Source organism: Babylonia areolata, chromosome 4, assembly GCF_041734735.1.
Source record: "Babylonia areolata isolate BAREFJ2019XMU chromosome 4, ASM4173473v1, whole genome shotgun sequence".
In the NCBI taxonomy this organism is placed as follows: Eukaryota; Metazoa; Mollusca; class Gastropoda; order Neogastropoda; family Buccinidae; genus Babylonia; species Babylonia areolata.
In genome coordinates, this window is record NC_134879.1 from 23990987 (window position 1) to 24012120 (window position 21134).

Below are 21134 nucleotides of genomic sequence, written 5' to 3' on the forward strand. Positions count from 1 at the left end.
ATAGTGTGGCCCCTCACAAACATACGCAATTTTTGTTTTGATGGAGTAAAAAGTCATTTACATTGGACTTCCGCTCAGCGCTTCCGGATTGGGTCCACGAGGCAACGTGTTATGGTTTGGATACCAGTATTGTGCCCGAAACATGGCCAATAAAGAAGATAAAGCGTACATATCTGATCCCAAGCTCGTCCCTAGGATTAAACTGGTAAGAGTCTCCACAGGACAGGGCAGGGCTCTCCAATCCAGCAATGGTTTTGGAATTGTGTGCCTGTGTTTTCCGGACTTGAGTGACTACTTATTCAACCTCTCTCTCTCTCTCTCTCTCTCTCTCTCTCTCTCTCTCCTCTCTCTCTCCTGGGACAGACATGAAAATGAAAAAAACACCGATGTCGACAGAAGTGAATGCCAGTGCCGATATAATCCGCATCCTCCAAGCCATCCAGCAGCAAAATGACCACCAAACAGCCTTGATCAGAGGGGACCAGGGAGGAATCAAGTCAGACCTAGACAAAAGTCAAGCAGCAGTGTGAAAAACAACAACAGCACGCTGTGATAGAATATAACTGGTCTATGAGGGACTGACAAAGGTGGTGACAGTCAAAGAAGCAGAGGTACAAAACATACATATTATAGTGTGGCAGCAGACGGAAGAGAAGAGACAAATGAACTGACATCTGTGCAAGACTTAAAATAAGAAATATTTCAGATAAAATTTCAGTGTTCCCCGCCGCCCCCCCACCCTGCACATTCCCCCCCTCTCTCTTCCTCTCTGTGTCTCCCCCCCCAACCCCCCCCCTCTCTTTGTCTCTCTTCCAGAAATCTAAGTAATGGCATTCACACATTATATGAACACACACACACACACACACACACACACACACACACACACACACACACACACACAGAGTGGTTTTGTGATTATCAGAAAAATATTACTGTTGTTGCTATTAGTATTTTTTATGATTAGTATTTAAATTTGTTTTTCCAGTTTTTGCAAAATAAGGATCCAGAGTCAACAATTGGCCCAGACAGAGTTGTTCAGCATCTCCAGGCTACTTACAGGTATTTAACTATGACTCATGAACTGGTGGTAATTCTCTGATAGACGCGGGAGAGTTCTATGCTTACATGACTTACAGAGGTGCATCACATGATCTGAGCTCTTGAAGTTGACTGGCTCTCTGAAATTGCAAGCAACAAAGGGAACCGAAAGAAGCAGAATGTGCGAAACATCAGGCTTCTTTGTTCGACTTTTGCTTCATATTTTGTTGTTGTTTTTTGTGCATAGGATGGCACTTCTTTACATACACTGATACAGAGTTTGATTGAAGCAGTGGAGGCTGTGAAATGGAGGACAGCACATGTTTGCTGCTTTTGCTTATGTTGATCGCATACTCAAAAATTCTTTGAAATAAATGATAATCTTTTTTAAAAGGAAAAGTTGAATTACAGTGGGCAATAAGAGAAAGGGGGAGTTGGGATGGGAATTATAAACTTTTCGAAGACAGCAACTTTGAACTGTTTGAATTTTCCTTGGATTTGGAGGGAACCATTTGCTATACCTGATATATATAAACTGCAGCTTCATTTCCATGTGAAGTCATCATATGTAAAATCTTAGCAATGTCAGTTCTTCCCGACTAATGTCACAGTATTTAAGAGACACCAGTTGCAGTTGTTGTTTTTAATGGTACTTCAGTTCTCTCCTGGAGAAAAGTTACAATCCAGGGACTTACTACTGCAACCAACATAAGGGTGATCATGGAAATAAGAAGAAAGTGAGACATGGTTATATTCGAAATCCAGACAAACCAGAAAAAGGAAAGATAAAGATGTTATATATGACCTATACCTAAGCCATTGAAGTTGTATCTTTTCTTATTATGCTGAAATTGTGTGTGGGTGGGTGCGTGCATGTGGTGTGTGTGTGTGTGTGTGTGTGTGTGTGTGTGTGTGTACATGTGTGCGTGTGTGTATGTGTGTGCACTGATTGCAGTGACTATGCCAGGAAGAAGAGAAATGCCTTTTCTCACTCTGTTGCTAAAGGTAAGTTGAGAGAGACTGGGAAGTAGGAAGATGCTACCAGTTGTTATTGTGATAATTTCACATAAAGGCTTCAACAATTTTAGAGCAGAACGAAAAGAAAAATACAACTATGTACTTCAAACAATGACAAAACTGTTGAAATTATAAAAGTATATATTTTTGATAGGTTTTTAAACTCTCTGTATGCAAGATACTGAGCATTTCAGTATCACCATATTTGAATGTGGAGTATCTCATCTGGTGTGTTATAACTTACAAAATATATAATTGTTTAAGGTACAGTTTGTTGTTTGCTTTTGTTGTACCTTGATTGCTGATTCATTTAACAAATATTTATTAACTGTTTTACCACAATACTGTATATTAACAAGACGAGGCTCTTGTCTTGACTCTTTATGTGTCAGTGTGTGTGTGTGTGTGTGTGTGTCTGTGTCTGTGTGTGCGTGTGTGTTTGCAACTAAAAGAGGAGGGGGATCCTGTAATGTACCATGCATTGTATATATTTCATGCAGAGATGTATTTTGGTTTTTCACAGTCATACCTGGTCAGGACTAGGACTATGTAATAACTACTGTTGCAGGTAAAAGAATTCCTGATTTACTTTTGCCAGTTTTCTGTACCCCAGTCCTGTGACAAGCATGTGATACACAACAAAATTTATTGCCCGAAAAGTTTGGAGGATAAGCTTTAGTGCTATTCACATTGAAATAAGAAACATGAATGTCCACATCAGTCCAGTCTGGGTAGCAGGACTGCTCCCAGCAGATCACAGCACTTCAGTTGAAAATAAAACATGGATTTTATTTGACAAGTTGATGAAAGGAACTTTTTTTTTTTCCCAAGCTTTACAGGTGGCTAAAACAGAGGTGTTTGGATCTGAAGCGAAGACAAAAGGTGCCAAGAAACGGAGGTAATAATGGTGACTTTTCTCGCCCTCGCTCTCTCTCTTTCCTCTTTTTATTTCATTTTATTTTTTTTTAAAAAAAAATTTTTTTAAGTAGTTAAAAAAAAAAGAGCATAATTCTCTCTCTCACACACACACTCACACGTATAGTGATTAGAGATTATACAATAGATAATACAATAGATATATAGATTATTTTTCTTTTGGTTGTTCATTCCTTATAGAACAGTTGCAATGTTTTGAGTTTTATTATTATTATTTTTGTCATGTCTTCTTATTTTTTGTTACAGGCAAGACTCAAGTTCTGATTCTGACCCTGAAGGACTTGTCGCTTATGAGGTAATGATTTGTTCTTCTTTTTTTTTTTTTTTTCTTTTCTTTTTTTCTTTTTCTTTTTTTTTTGTTGATGGTGGGTTTGTTTGTTTTTTTATGATGGATGATTTGTGTTGCACATGCTTGTACATGTCTCTTTAGCAGAATGTTATTACTCAGATCTCGAGTTATCTTTGTCTCTCACTTGTTTTCTTTTGTTGTTGTGTTGCTTGGTTGTTGTTGTTGTTATTTTAATTGAATAGATTTTAACACATACTTAGATTCTCCAAAAATGGATTTCATGTCTTCTGATTGAAGATGAAGTTTTAATTTTTACGTAGATGTTCTGGGGGTATGTTCCCTCTTCTGAGTTTGAGTTGATAAAATATGTCTTGAATATGTAAACTAGAGTGTTTTGAGAGAGTTTGGTTTAAATTCTACTGTTTCTGTTGTCCAGATACTTTTTGGAGGTGGTTTGGTGGATATCAAGAGTGCTGACCTGTTCCACTTGTTATGCACACAGTGTGCTGTTGTTTGATTTTTGCTTTTTTTTTTTTTTCAAGTAGCAGTCCTTATGTGATTTGGGGCTGATTTTATGCTCAATGGTGTTATGAGTTGAAGTTGTTTGAGTGGAGAGGGATAGTTAGGTAATTTTGTTTGTGTTGAAGTTACATATTTGTCCTTAATTTTCCATGTATAATTTAACATGATTATGTTCACAGAACACAAACGCCATGAACCTGGCCATGAGGAGTCTGTACAAAAACACAAACTCCGTCAAAACTCCGTCATCGTCCACACCGGATCAGGGCAAGAAATCCAAGATGAAGAAGGTGAACGGGACACCAGCATCAGCCAGGAAGGACAACTCCAGTCCCATGGGCCCTGTAGGCTGGGTGGTTGATCGCAGTGGTTCTCGGTGTACGGACAACAAGGGAGGCGATGAGGACATGGACCAAGGACTGGATGCCGAGTCGGTGAAAGGTGGAGACGCTTCGCAGTGTTCAGAACCCCCCAGTGCCTGGACCTTGACTTACTCCTACACATGCACCTGTGGTGCTAGGAGAACTGTGAATATCAACGACGGTCAGAACACGTCAGACGTTAACTCTACATCCCGAAACTGGTCTGTGTCATGTCCATACACGTGTACGTGCGGTGCCCAGAGAGTGATGAACGTCACTGACAAGTGGAAGTCTTCTGTGGCCACTTCGGCTTCAGGCCCCTCTGATAAAAACGCCCCAGTTAAAAGTGTGACGCTTCAGGCTGTGGTGGATGCAGATTCTGATGCAGTGGCCAATTCTGATGGAAAGTCAGGTTCTTCAGCAAAGAGGAAGGTAAAGCACTTGTATTGTTAGTCATTGGTTGTTTTTTTTTGGGGGGGGGGGTTGTTTGTTTTTTTTTGTTTTTTTTTTATTTAGTGATTTAGGTTCCTCAACAAAGAGGAAGGTAAAGCATTTGTATTGTTAGTCATTGTTTTTTTTTTTTTTAATAGCAATTTAGGTTTCTCAACGAAGAGAAAGGTAAAGCATTTGTATTGTTAGTCATTGTTTTTGTTTTTTTAATAGCAATTTAGGTTCCTCAACGAAGAGAAAGGTAAAGCATTTGTATTGTTAGTCATTGTTTTTGTTTTTTTAATAGTAATTTAGGTTCCTCAACAAAGAGAAAGGTAAAGCACTTGTATTGTTAGTCATTGTTTTTGTTTTTAAAATAGCAATTTAGGTTCCTCAACAAAGAGAAAGGTAAAGCACTTGTATTGTTAGTCATTGTTTTTGTTTTTATAATGGCAATTTAGGTTCCTCAGCGAAGAGGAAGGTAAAGCACTTGTATTGTTAGTCATTGTTTTTGTTTTTAAAATAGCAATTTAGGTTCCTCAACAAAGAGAAAGGTAAAGCACTTGTATTGTTAGTCATTGTTTTTTGTGTGTTTAAAAAAAAATTTAAATAGTAATTTACGTTCTTCAACAAAGAAAAAGGTAAAGCACTTGTATTATTACTACAAAATTAGTCATTGTATTTTTTCGAGTAATTTAGGTTCTTCAATGAAGAAAAAGGTAAAGCACTTGTATTATTAGTCATTGTATTTTTTTCAGTAATTGTTGGGAATGTCGATGATATCTCTTTTGTAACCCCCCCACCCCCACCCCCAAGAACTTCACCATGTTGGTTGAAATGATTCAATAGCAATCATATGTTCCAGATTTTAATGGGTGATGTAACAAGAACTGTTCTTGGTTCTTGTTGCTTTTTGTAACAGTAATCTGTGACAGTGTTTCAAGAAGTTGATTTGAAACTAATGGTGGATATGTTGCCTTCCATCTTGAATGGGTAGTAACAACATTGGTCACAAGTTGCGATCTCTGTTGGTGTTATTTTATTTTTCATTGTGTGATGAAGAAAAAAGAAAACGAAAACAAGCATACACAGGTACATACATGTTAGTACCCCATACACACATCTGCACACATGAACACACATACACTAACATACAGTTAGTATGATTTGTGTGTTTTGATGTGTATGATAGTATCATTCTTGTAATATGTACAGAATATGTGTTTCTATAATGTCCATGTCCATATCCAGTTTGTAATGTGTGTATACGTTTCACATCAATATATTCAATAATTTTCAGAGCATTGCTTAATATGACAGTTTGTGCATATCATGGTATAAAAGAGTTTCGCTAGAATTTTTCATTTCATACTCTTCCTCAAATGAAGCTCTTTTATCTGACTTCAGAAGTTGAAGAGGAAAAGGACAAGGCTTGAAGATGCTGACACGGACCTTCCAGGTGAGTGTATAGATGAAATAATGTTTATAACTAATGTGAAGAAGCCTTTCTTTCATGATAAATCTAAAGATTATATGAAACTGCCTCTGTTTTGCCCTCAGAAAAATATATCTTTGTAATTTCTAATATTCAATAAAATTATTCTTAGGTCTCTGTTATTGCAAGCGTACTTCTGTACAAATAGTACTAGTGCCTTAATTACATTCATGTGTGATCAGTGATGAAATACACACACCCATGTCAAAATTAAATGAAGCAAGGAAACATAAACACAACTAGCACACACCCACCCTTGAAGATGGAGTACAGTTGCTTAAAGTAAAAAGGACATAAAAGCTCCTAAAGATGAGCTAATGAGGGAATTGCAGTCCACAAATGTATCTGCTTCTGTTTTCAGTATCATATGGATTTTGTCTTCTTGTTTTTTTCTTCTAGATGTTGAACCAACCATTCCAGATTCAACTTTGAATGACTTTGGAGGAAACAGCAAATTACTGGCGGTAAGCATGTTTTTTTGTTGTTGGCATGCTTGTGTGTGTGTGTGTGTGTGTGTGTGTGTGTGATAATTTTGCAATATATAGATATATACATATCGGTCTTGCTTGAATTTGGTGTTTAAAACAAAATTTATTTTGTTTATTGCAGAAAAGTTAAGGATTTGTTTTTTTAATATGATTGTTTATACGCTGTTAACGAACAATCTGCATATTTGCAACAACAACAACAACAAAAAATTTAAGGACAGATCTTTAAACACGAAAAAAAATATATGGCAGGGTTTTGTCACTCACTGAGCGCAGTAAAATGATTGACAGATTGTGTTTTTAATTTCAACTCACACAGTGGTGATTTTAAAATATTTTTATTGGTGTGTTGCAGGAGCTGCACAGAGATTTTGATGAGTTCTTTTATGCAGACTACTGTCAGTTTGCCTCCCAGTCGGACAAGAAGACGTGTCGCAGATATCTGCTGCATGGACCTAGAGGGTCAGGGAAAAGGTTTCTGGCAGAGTGCATAGCAGGAGTAAGTCACCGTTTTGCACTGTTGTAGTTATGTGATCTCTTTTCATTACCCATACTTAACCGTGACCCACTAGTGCAGACTCCGGCAGGGGTCTGATTCCTGTCCTGTGCAAACTACTACCCGCCTATGTGGAGAAAACGAAAGTAGCTACGGCCGATAATCTTTTCATATCATGAACATTGCAGTGATTTTTCTTTGTTTTGTTTTTGTGTGTAATTTAGTAGCATGCATCTTGGTATGAAAAAAGTTGATATTTGCACTTTTTATTTCAAATCAGTTTATGTTATGAGCATTGGCATGAATATGTATTTCACACGGTTTATTTCAGTGCCCCATTTATGAGCACTCGCAGATGGTTCTTTGACTTGTATGAATGATACAGTTACTGGCTGGTCTTAGGTCTTAGTTTTGTATCTGTGAAAGAAAAATTAATGTGTTAATTCAGTCCATAAATTATGAGTTTTGAATAGATGCTCGATGGGCGCAATAGCCGAGTGGTTAAAGCGTTGGACTGTCAATCTGAGGGTCCCGGGTTCGAATCATGGTGACGGCGTCTGGTGGGTGAAGGGTGGAGATTTTTATGATCTCCCAGGTCAACATATGTGCAGACCTGCTAGTGCCTGAACCCCCTTCGCGTGTATATGCAAGCAGAAGATCAAATACGCACGTTAAAGATCCTGTAATCCATGTCAGCGTTCAGTGGGTTATGGAAACAAGAACATACCCAGCATGCACACCCCCGAAAATGGAGTATGGCTGCCTACATGGCGGGGTAAAAACGGTCATACACTTAAAAGCCCACTCCTGTACATAGAAGTGAACGTGGGAGTTACAGGCAACGAACGCAGAAGAAGAAGAAGAATAGATGCTAAAACTATATAAGAGATAAGCAATAACGTAAGTGAAAGGCAGAATTCCTTGCAGTATTTCAGTATGTGTTAAGTGCAGTTTAGTCCTTGTAAGGTCATGGTATTACCTTGCATATACCATGTATGGTCTTATTGTTTTGAGAGTCTGTATTCAAGAATACGAGGATGGTGACAGTCTTGTATTATAATGAGAAAGAAGTAGAAGTAGAAAAAAATAATGTTCCTGTGAAGTTATTTCATTCACAGTTTAGCTGATGATTCCCTATCATGTGCATTGAAAGGCTGTCTGGTGAGGGTGTGCTGTGTAAGTTAAGATACAACTTAATTATCTGTAAAATGTAAATTCACAGAAATTTGGTTTTTGTCTTGACAAAGTGCAGAATTAAACATATAAAGCACAATCACGTTTAGAACATTAACATTGAAATATGCAACGCAGTAACTTAACTCACTCTGAACTATGGAACACTATAGCATTCCTGACGTAAGGTAGCGTTCCAGCCGACGGAATGCTATAGTGGTTTTGACAATTAAAATTTTTTCCACGTTTTCCTCATGGGGTCGCATAAAAATCAGCAGCTACACTGGGCATTGCAAATGTGTCAAGGGTTGAATGGAAAGTTTCTTCATGAGGTTCTGTAAATATACACTCCCTGGCCAGCCGTTGACCTTGGTACCCTACATGACAAGCTAATCTACATATGTATTGAAAATGGCGTTGCAGGCAATACAAGCGGAAATTTTTGGAGCAAACAAGGTCATGGCAGTGGCTTTTTACTGCTGCTGAAGTAAACTCATAAACTCATCCACTCACATGCATACATACACTTCCAGTCACAGTCTCCACTCCCTCCTCACACATACTCATACACATACATGAGTGCACACTGGCAATAACAGTACGTCAGCCATGCAACATAATTATGAAGGTGTAAGGTTAAAACATCATACAAGGTGTTTACATATATTTTTGTGCTTACGTCTGTTAATATTGTGCTTGCATGTGTGTGGAATGCACTTGTTTGCTATGTGAATGTGTGTTTATGATGTGTGTGCAAGTTTATCAGCTCTTTTATGTTTACATGGGTCAGGAACAGCACTCAGCTGTTTGTTGTTATGGATTTGGGCTTGTGCTGGCAACAGTCCAGTACTCATTGAAAACAGGTGGACTTCACGTTTTTCTTGTTTCATTGCAGCAACTGAAGGTGTGTCTCCTGAAGCCCAAGATCAACACGCTGATTTCTGGCGTGTCAGGGGATTCAGAGCAACGCGTCAGAGATCTCTTTGAACAAGCTGCTGTAAGACTGATTGTTTTGGTTTTCGTGTATTGTTCTATTTCTCCACAAACTTTGTCTCCCAGTTCCTGGTTTCTGCAGTCAGAAATTGATTTCAGTGTGTGTTGTTTTTGGTTTTTTTAGGTGGGTTTTTTTTTGCATGTTGTTTTTTTCATTTGTTTTTAATCGTAAATTTATGATTAGTACTACTGGTGTGTTGAATTGAATATTTCTATAAAAAAAAAGAAAATGTGGCAAGAGTTACCGTTCAAAGATGCTCACAAGTCTTTGAGTGTCTTATGATTTGATTTGATTAAATTGCTTCTGTTGTTGTTCAGAAGTTTTTCTGTTACGTTTGTTACTGTGTTGTTGTTTTTCTCCAAGATGTCTTTGTCAGTTTGTGTGATTGAATGTGTTGGTGCTCTTTTATCTTTTCATTTGTATTGTTTGCGATGTCAAGTATTTGCCTTGGTACGTTTTGAAGAAGGGATGTTGCATATTTTGTGTCATCTGCCTTTACACATGTGATTTTGCATTGGTATTAGAATGGGTTTGTTGTAATGAAAACTGTTCTGTTTGTGTATCTGACAGAACCAAGCCCCGTGTGTGCTGTATCTGGAGGACATTGAATGTCTGGCACCCAGGCAGGACACAGCTGGTGGGTCCAAGGACATGATGACCAGAATAGCTTCAGAACTCGGCACCTGTATTGACGGTAAGATACAAGAAGAAATGAAAATGATACATTCACTCCATTACAAAAAAATGAAACACAATAAACTTATATACGGCAATATCCCAATAAACTCACATACAGCAATATCAGTTCCAAGTCTAGAAATGAAAATGATACATTCACTCCATTACAAAAAAATGAAACACAATAAACTTATATACGGCAATATCCCATCAAACTCACATACAGCAATATCAGTTCCAAGTCTAGAAATGAAAATGATACATTCACTCCATTACAAAAAAAAATGAAACACAATAAACTTATATACAGCAATATCCCAAGAAACTCACATACAGCAATATCAGTCAAGTCTCTAGATCATGAACATGAAAAACAAATGCACATTACATGATCAGGAAATCTGACATGTGATTATCAGCTGGTGATAAACATGTGCGTTTGGAGGAGCACTTTGTAGCTGCAGCCAGCGTGTGACGTGAGAGAGAATGAAGTCATTGAAAACAGTTGTGAAGTCTCGTTATCAATGAGTGTTGTTTGCAAGGCAAAAATGCTGTCCCACTTGCAGGTTATCATGATCTGTGGACTACACTTATAAACAAAGAAAAGTCTTGATAATGCTGGCCCGATAAAAAAACTGCGCTACATCTTCCAGAAGTGAGGCCACATCTCTCTCTTACAAAGTGCAGAATACTACTAATCCTCACTTGTCTTTTACCTGCCTTTCAGAACTTCAAGAAAGGCCAGAGAACGTCGTGCTGATAGCCACCACCAGCAGGATTGAATCGGTCCACAAAGACCTGAGAATTCCTGGTCGCTTCATCGAAAAGGCGCTGGGGATGCCAGACGAAAAGTCGAGGGAATCCTTGCTGCAGAAGCTGTGCAGCAAGTACACCCTGTCGCCGGACCTGAGTTTGAAAGCTTTAGCGAAGCTGACGCCTGGCTTTGTTGCAGGCGATCTGCGTGCCTTGGTACATGATGCCTTCTCCTTCGCCTTCCTCAGAGTGCGAGAGTAAGTTCTGAGACTGTGACAGCTTGCTCTGTGGTAGGGACAGGCTTGTGAATGTTGGTGATGGTTGATAAGAGAATTTTGATTCTGAATTAATTGTGGTGATTTACTGCTAGAGCAGGAGTTATGTGAATAAAGATAGAAATATACGCTGTGGATACATACATCAGTACGTACACGCTGACACACACATTCGTCACGCATAACCGCTGTTTGCATCTGTTTTTTGTTTTGTTTTGTTTTTTCATGTGGAGGAGAAAGGGGAGGGGGAGGGAGATGCTAACAATCTCCTTATTTGTGCGCAATAACACACAGTACTGCCAGTCTTCTTTGGTGTGACTTGCAGAATGTTTAAATCAGATTTAGCCACATTTGTGTCTCTTCTTCTACATTACTGGCCTGTTTTCTTATCTGTATGGAAAAGAGTGTAATTTTATTCAAAATATTTTTGAGGAATGGTTTAATTCTTTCATACATTTGTCCGAAATGATTTGAATTAATTGATTACTTGCTTTTTGCGTAGTCATTAAAAAAAATTCTTTGAGACTCAAAGCAGCATATCTGAACAGAGAGAAGTATCATATTCAACAGATTTCAGTTATGAATATGTATATATTCCTTTGACTGACTCATTTACCTACTTTTCTTTCATTCTGTGATTTACATGTGTATCCTTTTGTTGATGCAGTTTGTATAGGACAAGTTCTTCAGAGAGCGAGAGGGTCCCTGTAAAATATCCACCTCCTCCTCAGCCTCCTGGTAAGTATTCTTTTGGTGACTTATTGCTTAGAAAAAAACACGTTACTGTTCACAACCATCATTTTAAGTGCAATTCAGTTATGAATTTGGCAAAGAATTAGCATGATACAGAACTTGTCACACTCAGATTATTAAGCTAAAAGCTCTCTTGTGTACTTTTCTTCGTTTTTCCCAGTATTTTTTTTTTTTTTTTTTTTCACTTTTTTTATTCATTATCCAGTACCGTTCTGATGATTTTTTTTTTTAGTGTCACACTCTTAGTCAAAGTAATCAAGACTCTCTCTCTCTCTCTCTCTCTCTCTCTCTCTCTCTCTCTCTCTCTCACACACACACACACACACACACACACACACATGATTTTTAAGTTATCTTCATTTTGTTTTTCTGCAGCTCACTTAACTGGCTCAAGCATTGTAGCAACTGAGCAGGACAGTGCAGCAGTGGCTTTGACAGAGGAAGACTTCATGGTGAGTTTTATTTATTTATTTATTTATTGATTTTTTTTTTATTTTTAAAAAAATTTTTTATAGATTATTATATTTTTTACTTGAATGCTTGAGAAAAAAGGTTATATATGCTTAGCCATTAAATTGCTGTATGTTGTTGCCATACTAATGTGAATATACACTCACATCCATGCAGATGCAAAAGATTTTTTTTTTTTAACTCGTAAAAAAACATTTTTTATGGAAGACTCTAGATTGCAGTGTTCTTTGCAGATCATTAGTTTGCAGATAATCAGCATGGCACAGAGCAGTATCACTGACAGTGGAGAACAATTGCAGGGTGCAGATAATCAGTATGGCACAGAGCAGTAACAATAACAGTGGAGAACAATTGTAGGGTGCAGATAATCAGCATGGCACAGAGCAGTAACAATAACAGTGGAGAACAATTGTAGGGTGCAGATAATCAGCATGGCACAGAGCAGTAACAATAACAGTGGAGAACAATTGCAGGGAGCCTTGAAGAAAGCTCAGCCAGCAGCCAAGCGTGAAGGGTTTGCCACAGTGCCCACCACCACATGGGAGGACGTGGGGGCACTGCACAACGTACGAGCTCAGCTGCAGGACAGCATTCTGGTGAGCATGTTTTTCTTTGAACAGGGCCAGACCTGCTTTGGAAGGTTTTAATTCACTTGTTTGTTCTTTTTAATCATCATTCTCTCTCTCTCTCTCTCTCTCTCTCTCTCTCTCTCTCCCTCTCTCTCTCTCTCTCTCTATATATATATATATATCAACATCAACATCAGCCACGATATGTGGGAGCTAAATGCAATGGACAGACCAAAGTGGCGTTCAGCTGTCACAAAGGCGCCAAATCCTGTGAGGCCAACAGAATCGCTGCAGCAGAGCAACGCAGACAGGCCAGGAAAAGCAGTGCCAGCAAGTCCCCGACAGCCACCACCATCCCCTGTCCACACTGCGTCAGAACCTTCTGGGCGTGGATTGGCCTGACCAGTCATCTGCCCACCCACAGAGCCCAACCCACCCACCCCCAGGATGACAAGATGGTCCTCGTCGATCCCGACAGACGAACCACATATATGTATATATATCAGAGAGAGAGTTTTTAAACGTTAATGGTTTGGTTTGACTTTATCTTTTGCATACCTGTATATAAGTGATGACACCATTAGCTGAAGTCATGTGTCTATTTTGTTCAGAGGAGTAGAAGTGAACTGTACTTACCAATATTTTTATGCTCCTGTCATCATTCAGACCCTCATTTTTTTCAATCAGGTAAATCAGTAAGACCACCATAAATTGACCATGTTTTTTTTCTGTTTTTTTTTTTTTCTGTATTCAGAGGTATTTTTTAATGTGGTGGGAAAAGTGAGAACTCTGTTTATCTGAAATCAGGATGTTAGGAAGCTGATGCATGGAAGAGGAAGTGGTGGAAGCATGGGGGAAATCTTCTTCGTCTTCGTCGTTTGTGGGCTGCAACTCCCACGTTCACCCGTATGCATGTACATGAGCAGGCGTTTACGTACATGACCGTTTTTACCCCACCATGTAGGCAGCCATACTCTGTTTTCGGGGATGTGCATGCTGAGTATGTTTTTGTTTCCATAACCTTCCGAACGCTGACATGGATTACAGGATCTTTAACATGCGTATTTGATATTCTGCTTGCGTATACACACGAAAGGGGTTCAGGCACTAGCAGGTCTGCACATATGTTGACCCGGAGATCGGAAAAATCTCCACCCTTCACCCACCAGGTGCTGTTAACAAGATTCGAACCCAGGACCCTCAGATTGAAAGTCCAACACTTTAACCACTCGGCTATTGCGCCTGTCTTGGGGGAAATAATACGCTGTTCACAAGAAATCAGAAACTTTGTTGGTCATTTTGTTTGTGTTAATGTGAAATTGTTAACATGGTTTATCTGCATTCAGTGTGTGTTGTGATGTGCATTCTGTTACAGTGTCGAATTCATGATCCAGAGATGGCCTCAGCCTTTGGTTTGCCCACCAATTCTGGAATCATTCTGGTTGGACCCCCAGGTTGTGGAAAAACCCTGGTTGCAAAGGTGACTGACTTTTTTCCCCCCTTGGCTTTGGTGATTTTTGTACTGCCCTCCTTTGATGACATGGCTGAAATGTGAAAGTGATGACAATATGGATTCAGTGTAGCAATGAATAAGATCTGTTACTTTGGGTTTTTTCCCCCTTTATCATCTTTTGCTATTGAATAGTTGCTCTTTGTTCCAGTTTTCTTTTTAACTCACTCAGTACGGCCAGTCCTCTCTTCTCCTCTACACAGACCCCTCGGATGTCCAGTGGGTGTCTGAATGACCCAACCTTTAGCTTCCGTCGTCAGAACTGTGGTATTCTTTGTCAACATTCACCTCTTCAGTATAAGAGCCTTCCGCTTGCAATATTTTGATGATGGTAATTGGCGTGAAACACTGTTAACGTCGTCTCTTTCGCCGTTCGTATGGAGAGAGTTAAAACATTATCATTTATAAATGTTTACTGTGACTGAAGGTAAGGTGTGTTTCAGGCCATGGCAAATGAGGCTGGATTGAACTTCATGTATATCAAGGGCCCCGAGTTGCTGGACAAGGTGTGTACAGTTTTGGTGGCATATCTTCCATTCATCTCTAACAGTAATTACGTATCTATTCATTTATCTGTTTATTTACTTTTGTACAACTGTACAAACTTGCTGCAGTGTTCAGTCAGCTGAAGTGAAGGAAACACTGGATATTGTCCCTTCATCTCCAGCAATATTTATTTATTTACTGTAGATGTACAAAGTTGTTTCAGTATTAAGTCAGCTGAACTGGTGGGAAGACTCACATTCAACAATCTGAGTAGTTTCATCAGAGATGCCTACGAAAGATCCTCGGCATAAAGTGGCAAGACAGGGTCTCCAACCTCCAGGTCCTAGAGAGGAGCGGCCTGCCCAGCATCGAAAGCCTGCTGATCCAGTGCCAGCTACGCTGGACAGGACACGTTGTCCACATGACAGACAGCAGGATCCCGAAGATGCTTTTGTATGGCCAGCTGAAGGAAGGACACTGTGAACGTGGAAGACCCTGCAAGCGCTTCAAGGACACCTTGAAGACAAACCTCAAAGCCTGTGACATAGACATCGCTTCCTGGGAAACTGATGCCCTTGACCGCTGTCGCTGGAGGATGCTGTGCTCTAGTGGCATAAAGACGTTTGAAAACAAGAGAACGCTGGCCATTAAGGAGAAGCGTGAGCGAAGGAAGCAGGGCTCAACTTCTGGAGACGTTTTCCCTTGCAACACCTGTGGGAAGTGCTGCGCATCCAGAATCGGCCTCTTCTCCCATATGAGGACACACACCGACAGATAAGCCTGCCTGCCTACTCATCCGTCGGTCCGACAGGAGACTCCATCACCAATTTCTCTACAGTGATAGGAATAACTTCCACTGAAAAGGATAAAAATAACATTCTAGTTAAAATTATTCTTTAAGAATGTGTTTACTGAAGGAGTGGGAGCGGAGGGAAATTTGAAAGTTGTAAAATATCAATCTTTGATTAAGACAAAAAACTAAAGTTTATAAAAATCTTTTGGGTGGTAGTTGAATCCTCTTTGTTTTGACACGACGTTTCGGACCATAGGCCCGTTGTCAAGTGAAGAGAAGAGGACAGTGTGAATAGGAAAGCCTGTGTGAGGAAAGGGTGATGACATCTCACTACTTTCTGTTTTGATGGGCCATGCACACTAAACACTTGCTGATCACCATTCAGTGCAATACATACTCACTCACACACACACACACACACATACACACACACACGCCTTCAATCTTTGATTGTTGGAATCATTACACACAATGAAAAAAAAAATTTTTTGTTGTTGATTGCATTCATTTTCAAACTGATTGTATTCAGTTTCCAAATTAACAATAAGATAAATAAAATCCAAGAATGATATTAAGGAACTGTAGGCTGAGTATGACCTGTGAACTTTCAGTACGTTGGTGAGAGTGAAAAAAACCTGCGCGAGAAGTTTGACAAGGCTCAAACGTGTGCGCCCTGCCTCATCTTCTTTGATGAAATGGATACCCTGTGCTCCAACCGACAGAACAGCGAAGGGGTAAGTCTTGATTTACAGGAATGGTCATCACTTTTGTGGGTTCATGAACATTAATGTTTATCACTTTATTACAAAGAATTTTCTTCTCTTTTGCTGATCATAGTAAACTCCCCCCCCCCCCCTTACCCCTGCATTTGTTTGACAATTAGTAATTGCTGATGTCACCTGTTTGTCAATCAAGGTTTTATCTTTTATTGATCTTTGTGAACCCTTTTGTTACATTGATTTGAACTGTTAAAGACTTCTTATGTGTTAAGGGTTAGCTGGAATCCTCAAAATACAGGCATGTAAACGGATCAGAGAATTTTTTTTTTTTCATGAAGCGGTAAATCAGTGTTATTCAGATTTCAAGACCAGCTCCAGCCTCATAGTTACTTTGGTTTGGGGCAGAATTAGAGATGTTGACGTGGAGTGGGCTGTGTCCACAGAGCAATGTAGGGAAGTCAGTGACCAATCAGCTGCTGGCGCTGATGGACGGTTGTGGGGAGAGGAACCAGGTGTACGTCATGGGAGCCACCAACATCATTGGTAAATCATGATTCCCTGCTTCTGAACAATACTTACACTTGATTCGGATGGAGGTTGCATTTGATTGTTTGAAACAAGTGAGATGGGTGATGAGCATTCAATACCATTATATTACCATTGTTGGTTGTGCATTGTAGATTTATGGAGACAGTGATGTATGCGATATTAATTTTCAGTGCTTGGTAAATGCAAACCAGTGTTTAGGGTAACTATCAGCATTTACCTGTAGTTGAGTATGATAGGCTTGCTAAATAAACAGTAGCAAAATTATGAAGTGTAAAATGATCATGAAAGTGTCACTACAGCATTATTTGAAGTGGCTACTGTTCTGCTAATGAAAGTGTGGTTAGAAGTTATATGGAAAAGCACGAAACAGAGCAACTATCAACATTTTCTGTTGTATTTTGACCAAATCAGATACAGTAATGCTGTTGTCATGTCCAAAGCTTTGAAGCCAGAAAGTTGGTTACATGAGATGACTTGTGTGTTAGGTGGCTCTTATTGGTACTGTCAGCTGTATCAACTTGGTTGCCATAATCTGAACCTCTTCTTTCACAGAAAATGTGGATCCTGCCCTGCAGAGACCAGGCCGATTCGACAGGAAAATTTTCATTGGCTTACCGGATGTCGAAGGTCGCCTGGACATTCTGAGAGCCCTCACAAAGGTTTGAGTAATGTCAGTTGTTTTTTTTCCTTTTTCTGTTTAACCAACTGCCCTGCAGAGACCAGGCTAATTTGACAGGAAAATTTTCATTGGCTTACCAGATGTCGAAGGTCGTCTGGACATTCTGAGAGCACTGACAAAGGTTTGAGTAATGTCAGTTGTTTTTTTACTTTTTCTTCTTAACCAAATGCAAGGACAGTGTGAATGTTTCATTTTTAATTAAGATTTTTGATCAAGTCTGATTTAGAAATTCTTTTTATAGGATTTCAAAATACACCTGTGTTACTAATAAAGTTGACTTTACCCTTCTTTCCAGGGTGGATCTAAACGCAAACTGGAGTCCTGTGATCTTCAGCAGTTTGCACAAGAAACAGAGGGCTTCTCGTAAGTTGGGATATTTTGACTGTTTAGCTATCATACTAATACTTTTCTCATTTTCAGTGGTAATATGTCAGTACTTTCACACTGTAAAATACAATTAGAGCAATAATGTGCATCTGAAAAAAAAAGACCATCATGTTCACTTGAATGAACAGAAAAGGAATGCTTTGGATGAAAAAAAAAGAAAGAAAATCAGTACCAAATTTGTTTTGCTTTAAAAATTATCCCAGCTTTTGTTCTCTAATATATAAATTACGATGTTCTGGTAATGGCACAAAAAGGAAATTTTTTTCCTAAAATTACGTTTATCTAACATACTTACTGTGACCCACTAGTGCAGACTCCGACAGGGAGTCCGATTCCTGTCCTGTGCAAACTACTATCCGCCATGCGGAGAAAACGAAGTAGCTACGGGCGATAACCTCCCGGAAGTGGCACAAAACAGCATTCGATTTCTACTTTTTGTCTACATAATATGTTATCGTTCAACATTTCTGTACCTAAATCGTTGTGGTGTTGTGTGGCAGGGGTGCTGACTTGAAACACCTGGTGGATGAAGCCTCTACCATTGCCATGAAGGAGAGCATGAGAGACCCCACATGGAGACAAAACAACAGTCGTGAATACCTGGTCACTGGAGATCATTTTAGTTGTGCCCTACAGCTCGTCAAACCTTCAGTCATGAAAAAGGTGGGAAAAACAGGCTATAGTAAATAAAAGAGATGGTTTGCATTGAAGAATAACTTTACTGTAACTCTAATGCTGTACATTATCCAATATTTTACATTGAGCAAAAATTGTAGTTGTTTTATTGGATTTTTTCTTTATGTATGCAATGTGAAACATCGAAAGTAAATAAAAGAGATAGTTTGCATTGAAGAATGACTTCACTGTAAGTCTAATGCTGTATATTATCCAATATTTTCATTGAACAAGGACAGTAGTCATTTTCTTTATTGGATATTTTTTCTCTATGTATGCAGTGTATCAGTTTTCATTCTGTATTGCTATCAAACTACTGCAGCTGGTTGATCATCAGGTTTTCACAAATGATGTTTCAGATTTTTACCTCGATATTACATATGTAGAGATACTACATATGTACAAATTTCTCTGACCATACCCATGTTGACATTCACGCAGCAAACTTTCATGCAGTTACATAAATCAAACATACACAGATGTGATTATCATTTTTTTGCTCACTGTTGTTTTTCAGGATGCAGAGAAATATCGTCGGGTGGCACTTCAGATGTGATCTGAGATCAACGCTGTGCAAAGAAATGGATCATTACAACTGCAGAGTGCATGATTGTGACAGAGCAGCTTTGTGAGTCTATCAGCTTCACATCTGTACTGAAGTCAGGTTCATTGCAGCCTGAAAACATTTGACAAAAATTTCAGTTTGAACAGTGCGTGTATGCTTCAGTTTGTGCGTAAGTGAATAAATGTTTCAAATCAGTCCAAGAGAATTCCTTAAATGTGAGTATTATAACATAGTGCAAAATTTCTTTGCAGATCTATGTGTTCAGTGTGCAGTTTTTTTTTTCATTAGGAATAGAATAGAATAGGTTTAGACTTTATCTGAATTTTTTGTTCTATTTCATTTAGCAGTTCAGGTTTCTTCAACCATCCATTTTTACAATCACCACATGCTTGAAACAAGGAAGGTCTAATATGTAGGATAGTTTATTTCCATCATTGCAGCAAGACTGATTTTTAATGTAAGACCTGAAATAGTACTGCATCTGAATGTGTGTGTACATTTTATGTTGATAGCTCTGATGGTCAGCTGGGCTACAGATGTTTGGGTGGGTATGCAACACACACAGTATGTTGGAATGTGTTGTGCTACAATGTTATGTATGTGATCTAAGTAACTGAAATTCTGTCATGGCTGCATACACATTCATGATCATACAGATAAATGCTAGAAATATGTGTGTGTGCGCGTGCGTGTGCGTGTGTGCTAGCATGTATGTTGTGTGTGTGTGTGTTGGTAAACAAGCAGGCTTTGAAACAGCACATTTGACTCATAAACTTAAATAATGACAATATAATTTTTTTTACTGAACAATTTTCTAGTCTTTCTTCACTTGCCTTCCGAACACTAAACATATGTCCATGTTATTTAGACTAAAGACAAGACAGTTTCTCTTCGACCAGAAATGATACTAAACTTTTCTCACCAATCTTATTAACTTGATCATCTTCACTCATCCATACATACACTCAAAACAAGTGGCAGACTGACAAGGCCAAAGTCTAAACAGGTCATCTGTGGTGCACTGATGGCATTGAGCACTGCCAATAAAAGCGCAGAGTTTCAAGAATATGAGCTACAAAAAGACAGGCGCAATAGCTGAGTGGTTAAAATGTTGGACTTTCAATCCGAGGGTCCCAGGTTCGAATCATGGTAACGGCGCCTGGTTGGTAAAGGATGGAGATTTTTACGATCTCCCAGGTCAACATATGTGCAGACCTGCTAGTGCCTTAACCCCCTTCGTGTGTATATGCAAACAGAAGATCAAATACGCACGTTCAAGATCCTGTAATCCATGTCAGTGTTCGGTGGGTTATGGAACCAAGAACATACCCAGCATGCACACCCCCAAAAGCGGAGTATGGCTGCCTACATGGCGGGGTAAAAACAGTCATACACATAAAAGCCCACTCGCGTATATGCGAGTGAACGTGGGAGTTGCAGCCCACAAACGCAGAAGAAGAAGAAGAAGAGCTACAAAAAGATGTCTGAATAAAAAATGAGGGGGATGTACCTTGTGTCAGGTAAAGCCTAAAAGACTTTTTTTTTCATTCTCAATGGTCCATGTGCATGCACAAGCAACTGGATTTTCATGACAAGTGATCTGTCCCATTTATCCACAGTTGTTTATGAGTTAATTTCATTATTTTAGAAGAAAGTTGGTATACCATAAAAGACTTAAGTAATGGTATATTATTTACATCAGAGAATCTAAAAATTGAGTCGATGAGGGCATAAATGTTTCACTGAGGCCTTTTGCTTGTGAGGCTGGAGAGCACAGTTCTTCTGTGTTGTAAACTAACACCATTCAATCCTGGATGTAGTAAACAACACCATTCAATTGTGGTTGTAGTAAACCAACCAACACCATTCAATCCTGGTTGTAGTAAACCAACACCATTCAATCCTGGTTGTAGTAAACTCCATTCAATCATAGTTGTAGTAAATCAACACCATTCAGTCCTGGTTCACCTGTTTCTGTGATGAACCATCTTATCTTGAATGCTTTACTTACTGCACAGAGCAAACACACG

General features: G+C 39.0%; 1 protein-coding gene across 1 annotated transcript; it reads left to right on the forward strand.

Moving 5' to 3' along the window:
- The first annotated feature begins 86 nt into the window (after window positions 1–86).
- On the forward strand, window positions 87–20988 carry LOC143280982 (nuclear valosin-containing protein-like). The gene is made up of 23 exons (XM_076585832.1): window positions 87–205; window positions 989–1062; window positions 1997–2046; window positions 2890–2956; window positions 3241–3289; window positions 3985–4599; window positions 6004–6055; window positions 6491–6555; window positions 6935–7078; window positions 9144–9245; window positions 9813–9936; window positions 10648–10930; window positions 11616–11686; window positions 12077–12153; window positions 12646–12768; window positions 14117–14221; window positions 14695–14757; window positions 16142–16264; window positions 16693–16792; window positions 17351–17457; window positions 17773–17840; window positions 18365–18527; window positions 19057–20988. The coding sequence occupies exons 1-23, from the start codon at window positions 143–145 to the stop codon at window positions 19093–19095; spliced, it is 2727 nt and encodes a 908-aa protein (XP_076441947.1). The 5' UTR covers window positions 87–142; the 3' UTR covers window positions 19096–20988.
- Window positions 20989–21134: the final 146 nt, after the last annotated feature.

Bases quoted from the DNA above. Each gene is read 5' to 3' on its own strand.
- LOC143280982 (XM_076585832.1), top strand. From the start codon at position 143: ATGGCCAATAAAGAAGATAAAGCGTACATATCTGATCCCAAGCTCGTC. The intron at 206-988 runs GTAAGAGTCTCC...TTGTTTTTCCAG, and splicing joins TCGTCCCTAGGATTAAACTG to TTTTTGCAAAATAAGGATCC. The intron at 9,246-9,812 runs GTAAGACTGATT...TGTATCTGACAG, and splicing joins ATCTCTTTGAACAAGCTGCT to AACCAAGCCCCGTGTGTGCT.